This window comes from Camelina sativa, chromosome 12, assembly GCF_030686135.1.
Source record: "Camelina sativa cultivar CO46 ecotype springtype chromosome 12, ASM3068613v1".
Classification (NCBI taxonomy): domain Eukaryota; kingdom Viridiplantae; phylum Streptophyta; class Magnoliopsida; order Brassicales; family Brassicaceae; genus Camelina; species Camelina sativa.
This window is the reverse complement of record NC_141891.1, coordinates 12,101,426-12,108,532: the sequence shown is the minus strand read 5'-3', so window position 1 is coordinate 12,108,532 and position 7,107 is coordinate 12,101,426. Positions and strand designations below refer to the sequence as shown.

At 34.6% G+C, this 7,107-nt stretch overlaps 2 protein-coding genes and 1 long non-coding RNA gene across 11 annotated transcripts; 2 read left to right on the top strand and 1 right to left on the bottom strand.

Annotated features, from left to right (window-relative positions):
- The first annotated feature begins 1,192 nt into the window (after positions 1-1,192).
- On the top strand, positions 1,193-2,712 carry LOC104731504 (transcription initiation factor TFIID subunit 11). 4 transcript variants are annotated; one of them, XM_010450901.2, is made up of 5 exons: positions 1,193-1,323; positions 1,454-1,783; positions 1,875-1,962; positions 2,095-2,194; positions 2,304-2,712. In XM_010450901.2, the coding sequence occupies exons 2-5, from the start codon at positions 1,467-1,469 to the stop codon at positions 2,429-2,431; spliced, it is 633 nt and encodes a 210-aa protein (XP_010449203.1). In that variant the 5' UTR covers positions 1,193-1,323; positions 1,454-1,466; the 3' UTR covers positions 2,432-2,712. The 4 variants fall into 4 exon arrangements, with proteins under 4 accessions (XP_010449203.1, XP_010449204.1, XP_010449205.1 ...); XM_010450902.3 differs by having other exon boundaries at positions 1,203-1,323; positions 1,448-1,783; XM_010450903.3 differs by having other exon boundaries at positions 1,235-1,359; positions 1,448-1,783.
- Positions 2,713-2,987: 275 nt separating this feature from the next.
- Positions 2,988-5,732, bottom strand: LOC147930425 (uncharacterized). The gene is made up of 2 exons (XR_015574776.1): positions 5,317-5,732; positions 2,988-3,237 (listed from the first exon to the last, which is right to left on the bottom strand). It is a non-coding gene; the product is annotated as an uncharacterized LOC147930425 (long non-coding RNA).
- LOC104731503 (uncharacterized) lies at positions 3,237-6,937 on the top strand. 6 transcript variants are annotated; one of them, XR_015574775.1, is made up of 6 exons: positions 3,237-3,481; positions 3,848-4,375; positions 4,753-4,805; positions 5,374-5,776; positions 5,888-5,965; positions 6,571-6,937. XR_015574775.1 is itself a non-coding variant. In XM_087478797.1 (5 exons), the coding sequence occupies exons 2-5, from the start codon at positions 4,269-4,271 to the stop codon at positions 6,625-6,627; spliced, it is 645 nt and encodes a 214-aa protein (XP_087334923.1). In that variant the 5' UTR covers positions 3,237-3,468; positions 3,848-4,268; the 3' UTR covers positions 6,628-6,937. The 6 variants fall into 6 exon arrangements, 4 of the variants coding, with proteins under 4 accessions (XP_087334923.1, XP_087334922.1, XP_010449202.1 ...); XR_015574774.1 differs by having other exon boundaries at positions 6,568-6,937; XM_087478797.1 differs by lacking the exon at positions 4,753-4,805 and having other exon boundaries at positions 3,237-3,468.
- Positions 6,938-7,107: the final 170 nt, after the last annotated feature.

The window sequence follows — 7,107 nt, the reverse complement described above, 5'->3', positions numbered from 1 at the left end:
CACATTTTTGATTTGACACACACCTAGTTTTGTTTTCAACAATTAAAATGGGTTCAGGACCGAACCAAATAGTTTTGAGCGCATAAATAGTTGGTTCGGTCAAAGGTAAAGAATTTAGGGGGAGGTATTGGTTTGGGATTTTAAGAGAATTTTAATGACTTTAAATAAAATCATGAAAAGTATAAAATTGAGGATTCTAAGTGATTGTTTAGAAAGTTGTTTAAAATCTTGCTGATTTTTTTTCCTACTCTTGTAAAATCACTCATAAAATCTTGTAAAATCTTTTTCAAAAAATATTGCACAATATTCTTTTGATTCAAAGTTTATGTGAAAAAAAAAATCTCTTGCTTATCATCTTCTATAAAATCATCTTTATTCAACGCCTGTTGACATTATCGGTTGTTCTGGTTTTATCAAAAAAAAGGACATACTCGATCTCCAAGTTATAGGTACAAGAGTTTCTCATCTTGTTACGAAGTGATGATACAAAATTTTATACAAAAAAGGATGTCATGATCTAATATACTCAGAGTGTGACGTAAACAAACATGCACACACACATAGAGAAGAAAGAGAGATAAAGAAAGAAGAGAGAGAGGGTCGAAGTGAAAGTTGAGAGAATGAGGAGGAGTTTATGCTGGGTTTCTCATCATCGGACGGTGGTGGAAGGTCACCGTATAATCCATCATCGGACGGTAGTGGAAAGTCACTGTTGGGTCTTCGGTTCTTCTTCTCTGCCTCCCAAAAAGTCATGAACTATGATTCCCAAATCTCTCTATTTGATGAGAGAGTTTTCATGACTTTTTTAATGAAGAAATTGATATAAAATCTTAAACCAATAACATATTATTTGAATTCATTAACAATCCAAAATTTTTTTGTTTTATTTGAATAACATAAAACTTTTAATGACTTTATAGAACTCTTAATCCAATAACAATAGATTTATCAAGATTTTAGATTACTTTTTATAAATCCACAACTAATAACACCAAATTTTAAAAGAGTTTTAAAAAGTCTTGATTGAATAACAACACATATTCTAGGTAACTTTTTAAGTCATTAAAATTCTTTTAAAATCTCAAACCAATACCCTCCTCTAAATTATGCGCTCAAAAGTCAAACTATTTGGTTCGGTTCATAATATCCGGTTCAATATTTGGTTTGGAATCAGCAATTGATTGGATTAAACCGACTACACACTCCTATAGAAACCACACGAAAACTTGAAATTGAAACCGTGGAGAGAGACAGAGAGAGAGAGATTTTGTGCTTCCTGAAGAAACTGGATCTGAGTTTCTTCTCCTAAATAATTTCTCGAAGGTTCGTCAATCATCTTTGCTATCTATTGCGTTACAAGTTAGAACTCGTTCCCCTTCACTAAAACCCTAATTGCGAGCTGCTGAATTTGGAGTTCATAGATTCGATTTTTGTGTTTTTTTCGAAGTTTTAGGTTTTAAGGAAGAATGAAACATTCCAAGGATCCATTTGAAGCAGCAATTGAGGAGGAGCAAGAGGAGTCTCCGCCGGAATCACCAGTTGGCGGCGGCGGAGGAGGAGGAGGCGATGGTAGTGAAGAGGGAAGAGCAGAAATCGATCAGACAGCGGAGGAAGATGAGAGACCTGTAGATGTTCGCCGTCCGGCAAAGAAGTCTAAAACCTCCGTTGCTGTTGCCGAAGCGAGGAACAAAGATGACGATGAAGAAGAAGAGGAAGAGAATATGGAAGTTGAGCTTACTAAATACCCAACTAGTGCTGACCCTGCTAAGATGGCTAAAATGCAGTGAGTCCTCTTTTTATAGATTTTGATTGTTCTTCACTGTTTCTTGATTTTGATACTTATGAATTGATTTTGTGTGATTTGAATACTTCAGAACCATATTGTCGCAATTCACTGAGGATCAGATGAGTAGATATGAATCTTTTAGGAGATCTGCACTTCAAAGACCACAGATGAAGAAGGTATTATATATTAGTATATGATTTGTGGTTATGAAACATTCCTTTAATTTTGTTGTTTCATCTAAATATAAAATATGAACCATTTTAGCTTTTGTGGTGTTAATGCATTTTGCTTTTGTGGTGTTAATGCAGTTGTTGATAGGTGTCACAGGGAGTCAGAAGATTGGTATGCCAATGATTATTGTTGTCTGTGGTATAGCTAAGATGTTCGTTGGTGAACTCGTTGAAACAGGTAAGATAGCTCCCAAATTTCCAACAATGGATTTGTTTGTGTTGCAATGGAGAAACTGTAGAAGAAAAAAAAAAACTCACTTGACTGATTTGAAAACATTTATGTGTAGCTCGAGTTGTTATGGCGGAAAGGAAAGAATCAGGACCTATAAGACCTTGTCATATCAGGGAGTCCTATCGTAGACTAAAGCTTGAAGGAAAAGTGCCTAAACGATCAGTTCCTCGGCTCTTCCGCTAGTCAGACCTAGAGACGAATAGACAACTTTTTTCTTGGCTACAGAATCGGAGTTCACATATGTTTGTTTAGGGAGTTTATAAGCTGGCGAGATCTATCTACCTATCAATCCCATGATGAAAGAACACTGCGTTGGCTTCTCTTGTGGATTATATTGTTCATTGATCCTTTGAATGTTGTGTTAACTTTTTCTTTGAATGCAAGATCATCAATCTTGGGATACATAGAATTGGTATGTTGTTTGGTATTAGTAGTTTCGGTTATAAGCTTTTGGCTAACTAAAAGTTGGTGTCTGTTTCAGATTTGATTTGGCATTTAAAGGTTTTAGGTTTTGTCAGTTACAACATTTATTCCTAAACCCCTACGTTTCCCCTTACTCGAATAATCAAAATCTCTCCTTACAACAGTTTTATATGCTGTTCAGCGTCACGATCAGAATTGGGTCTATAGTGTCTCTAATTAGTACGGAGACGTTTTAAATCACACATGTTGCGGCGAAAGAGGATCTTAGTATAGTAGTGGGCTTTATGGATGGGCTGTGTGTCGAAACGAAAGGCATGGGGACTAGTAGTGTTAAATAAAAAGAAACTAAATAGGGTAGCGTATTAAAAGTCTACAGAAACTTAAAGGACTAGTATTGGAAAAATAAAAAGAATAAAAGAAGTTTTAGACACAATAACGCACCCACTATCTTTCTCCTTCCCTTCCGCCTTCCTCCTTCTTCTTCTTCTTCTTCTTCCTCCTCACTGTTTAACGCAGAGAGAACCTCCGTCTCTTCTCTCTTCTCTTCTTCTCCTCTCTCTCTTTCTCTACAGAATAAGTTTTTTTTTTTTAATTCATTAATAAAATACCATTTGATTCGCTGGTGGTGATCGGATACGTGAAAGTAGAAGCACGGCTATTGTTTCGTCATCCTCGAATTGGATGTGGAGAAGAGATTAAACGAATCTTATAGATTTCTGAAAATTTTAAATTAAAAAAAAACAGATCGGAATCGGAAAACGTACCATTACAAAATTCGAATCAGGTTTCTCACTTGGGTATAATGATGAGGTTTCTCTTCTTCTCTGTTCTTCCTTTTTGACCTCTCTAGAGTTTTGTTTTTTTTTTTTTCCATTTTTTCACTGATTTCTGTTTTGTTTTCTTCTTCTTCTTCTCTGTATATATATATTTTTTTTTAAAGGATTTTCCAATTGGTCCTATGGATCTGAGCTTTGCTTTCATAAAAAAACTTCTGATTGACTCCATTAGATTACAGCTCTTTTTTTTTTTCAATTTGATCACTTCATGTTTTATTTTTATTTTTTATTTTGGAGAAGAGAGAAAGCATTTTGCAAATTTCGCAGTTAAAATCTTCAAATTGGTTTCAGAGATTTTGATCTGATTTGGTTTTTTTGGTTTTTGATTTGATTGATTTAGGTATCAAAGAGTAAGCCCAGATTGTCTTCCCCATACAACAAATGGAAGCAAGAAGCCTTACTTAAGACCATCACCATCAAACGACGACACAACCACCGTCATTACCACCACAACCTCAATCGCCGCCGGAAGAGGATTCAACGCCGGATCATCATCGTGCACAACAACAACCTCTTCCTTAGATGGAATCCCCAAAGGAGTCCGATTCAGATCCACCTCCCAACAACAACAACAGCAAGAAGAACATGATCCTAGTCCAAGCCGTCGCGGCGGAGATGTGCTGTTACAGTGGGGACAACGAAAACGATCGAGAGCTTCCAGAGCCGAGATCCGATCCATCACAGCTGATGACTCTTCATCTTCTTCAGGACAAGGTAAGATTCAATCGAACAAACTCCAGAGACGATCGGTGAATCCTTCTATGCCACCACCACCACCACCAGCTCCTCCGGTTTTCACTAGCCGGAGTACTAACCCTAGAAACGGTTTCGTCGTCGGCAAGGAATCTTTCTTCCCTTCTTCCTCCAGGTTTGTTTAGCCTAGCCTCTCTCTCAAAATCTTTTTTCGTTTTCATTAAATTTCCATATTTTGATATTATTTATTTACCTTAAATGTAAAAAGATTTTTTGTTTTTTTTTTTTTTAACCGAAGTGTTGTGTTTCTTAGAAATGTTTAGATTTTGTTACTCTAAATTAATCTTTCTCTATGATCGTGACTTCCATTTTAGCTTTCTGTTTTTGTTCATCCTTGTTATGTGATTTAATACTTGTTTCCTCTTTTTTTTTTTTAATTATAATTGCTATTTTTGATTTTCCGGGTATTTTTTGATTTATCCAATTTAAATTAAATTTATTTGTATTTTTATCTTTTTTGAGATCTAAACGTTTGCTTCATCCTTCCTTCAGTTATAAAAGAGCTGCTTTAACCAAAGTTTGGTGATCCAAAAATTCCTTTTTAGGTAATTACAGTAGTACCCTTAGAAGCACTTAGAAGCAGAGAAGTTGTGTCTTTTTTTTTGCCTTTTTCCCCCAAAGTGCTCTGTTTCTTCTAATGTGTTTTTAGCTTTTGGGTGAAACTAGAAGAGATTTTTGGATCAAAGTCTTGGTTTTTTTTTTTTTTGTTTGTTTGGGGGTTGGGAGTTAAATATAAAGAAGATCTCGTATTTTTTTTTCTTGCCTTTCTTTGACCTAATCTTCAAATCTGAGCTACTCGTTTTTGATTATCATAATATTTGCTTTTGGTCCCTCTCTTTAGTTTGTGTGTTGTTGTGTGTGTGTGTCTGCGTTTTGATTCTGATTCTTAAATATGTAAATGGGTACAACTAGTTTCCTTTTCTAATTTTCTTCCTTATTTTTTTAACACAAGGGGAAAACAAAACACAAAAAAAAAAAAAAACAAATCTTTTTCTTCATGTCGTAATTTTCATTAAACTCTCTCAAAGTTTGATAGTTTAGCAAAAAAAGTATCACCTGTGGATTTATTATTAAAGCTAGCTGTTGATCATCATCATCATCAATCATGCCCAGGAATCTAGAAGATCGATCAGCCAACGGATCACCATCAAGGAACAACAACAACATGAACGGCCGTATGATGTCCAGATCGGGTGGTGGCTCAAAGCGATCTCCACCTTCACCTGACCAAATCGAGAAGAGATCAAGCCTACTTAGAGATCAGAGACAAAACGGGTTTGATCATCAACAACAGCAGCATCAGAGAGTGGTCAGATCAGAATCAACGGCTCAGGGTCATCATCATCCAGAAGTGGAGATGAATGGAGGAGAGAGAGAGAAAGCAACGCAAGAGTGGCCAAGGATCTACATTGCTTTGTCTAGGAAAGAGAAGGAAGAAGATTTCTTGGTTATGAAAGGAACTAAGCTCCCTCATAGACCCAGGAAACGTGCTAAGAACATTGATAAAGCCCTTCAGGTAACTACTAACTATAGATTCCTTTCATTGATAAAGAAAGAAAGTTTTCATTTTTTTTATCTCACTGTTAGAAATATCATAAAATGATTAATATTTTGTGTGTTTGGACAGTTTTGTTTCCCAGGGATGTGGTTATCTGATTTGACCAAGAACCGTTATGAAGTTAGGGAGAAGAAAAATGTGAAGAAGGTAATTTGAACTTTACTTTTTAACCTTTTTTATATTTGGTTCTTAGTTTTGTGTGATAATGATAATGACAAAAAAGTATGTTAAATAAGTATAATTGGAGAATGTGTTTTATAGATGATGAATCTACTAAACTAATATGGGTCTTCTTCTAGGTGTATATATAATTTTACATGTAGTAGTATTATTATTTTTATATGTGGCAGAGAAGGTGGTGAGTTGTAGACAAAATTGAAAATTGGGTGGACCTTATTATTTATTTATTAATAACCAAAAAAAGATAATAATGGAATTCACAAAATGGACAAGACATGGGACCTACTATTCCACCTAATGGAGGAGAATAATTAACTGTTTTGTTATTATAAAAAACTGTTTGCAAAGTAACAACATATAAATAAACACAAGTGGTGTCTCCCTGTTTTTGTTTTTTGTTTTTTTTTATTAAAAGTTTGTGAAAATTATTTGATATTTTTTGTTTGTTTATGTGATTGATTAGGTGAATAATAATAGTAATACACTAATTTAATTTCAGTAACCTGGATTTTATTACTGGTAATTGGAGATTAAAGATTGTTAATATTGAATTGTATATCACTGTGCAGCAGCAACCAAAACGGAGAGGATTGAAAGGCATGGAGAATTTGGACACCGACTCTGAATAAATTAATTTTTTTTTTTTTTTTTTTTGGGTTAATGTGGTTTTTCGATTTCTCTTTTGAGAAAAGAAAAAAAAAAACAAGACGCACACGTGTGGCTAGCGCGTGCGGAATAGGCTCAGCAAGAACCAGATCGAGCCTATACGATCGAGAGAACTTACCTTCTTTTTTTATTTTTCTTTTTTTTTCCTTCTTTGGTTTTTTTGGGGGGGGGGTTCCAAAATTCTCTTTCTTTTGTTTCGTGTACAAAAAAGAAAGTTGAAGATCCCATCTTCATAAATCATAATTTCTCTATTTAATTATTGGAAAAAGAAAACGAGAAATTGTTCTCTAAAGAGTTTCCAAAGAGAAAGAGAGAAATCTTATAAATCCAAAAAGAACAAATAATCAAATTTAATTAAAAATAATGTTCTTTTGCGCTTAAATATGAATCCAAGGTTCGAACCACACTGAACATTTACTTCGTCTTTTTGTTATGTCGTTGTC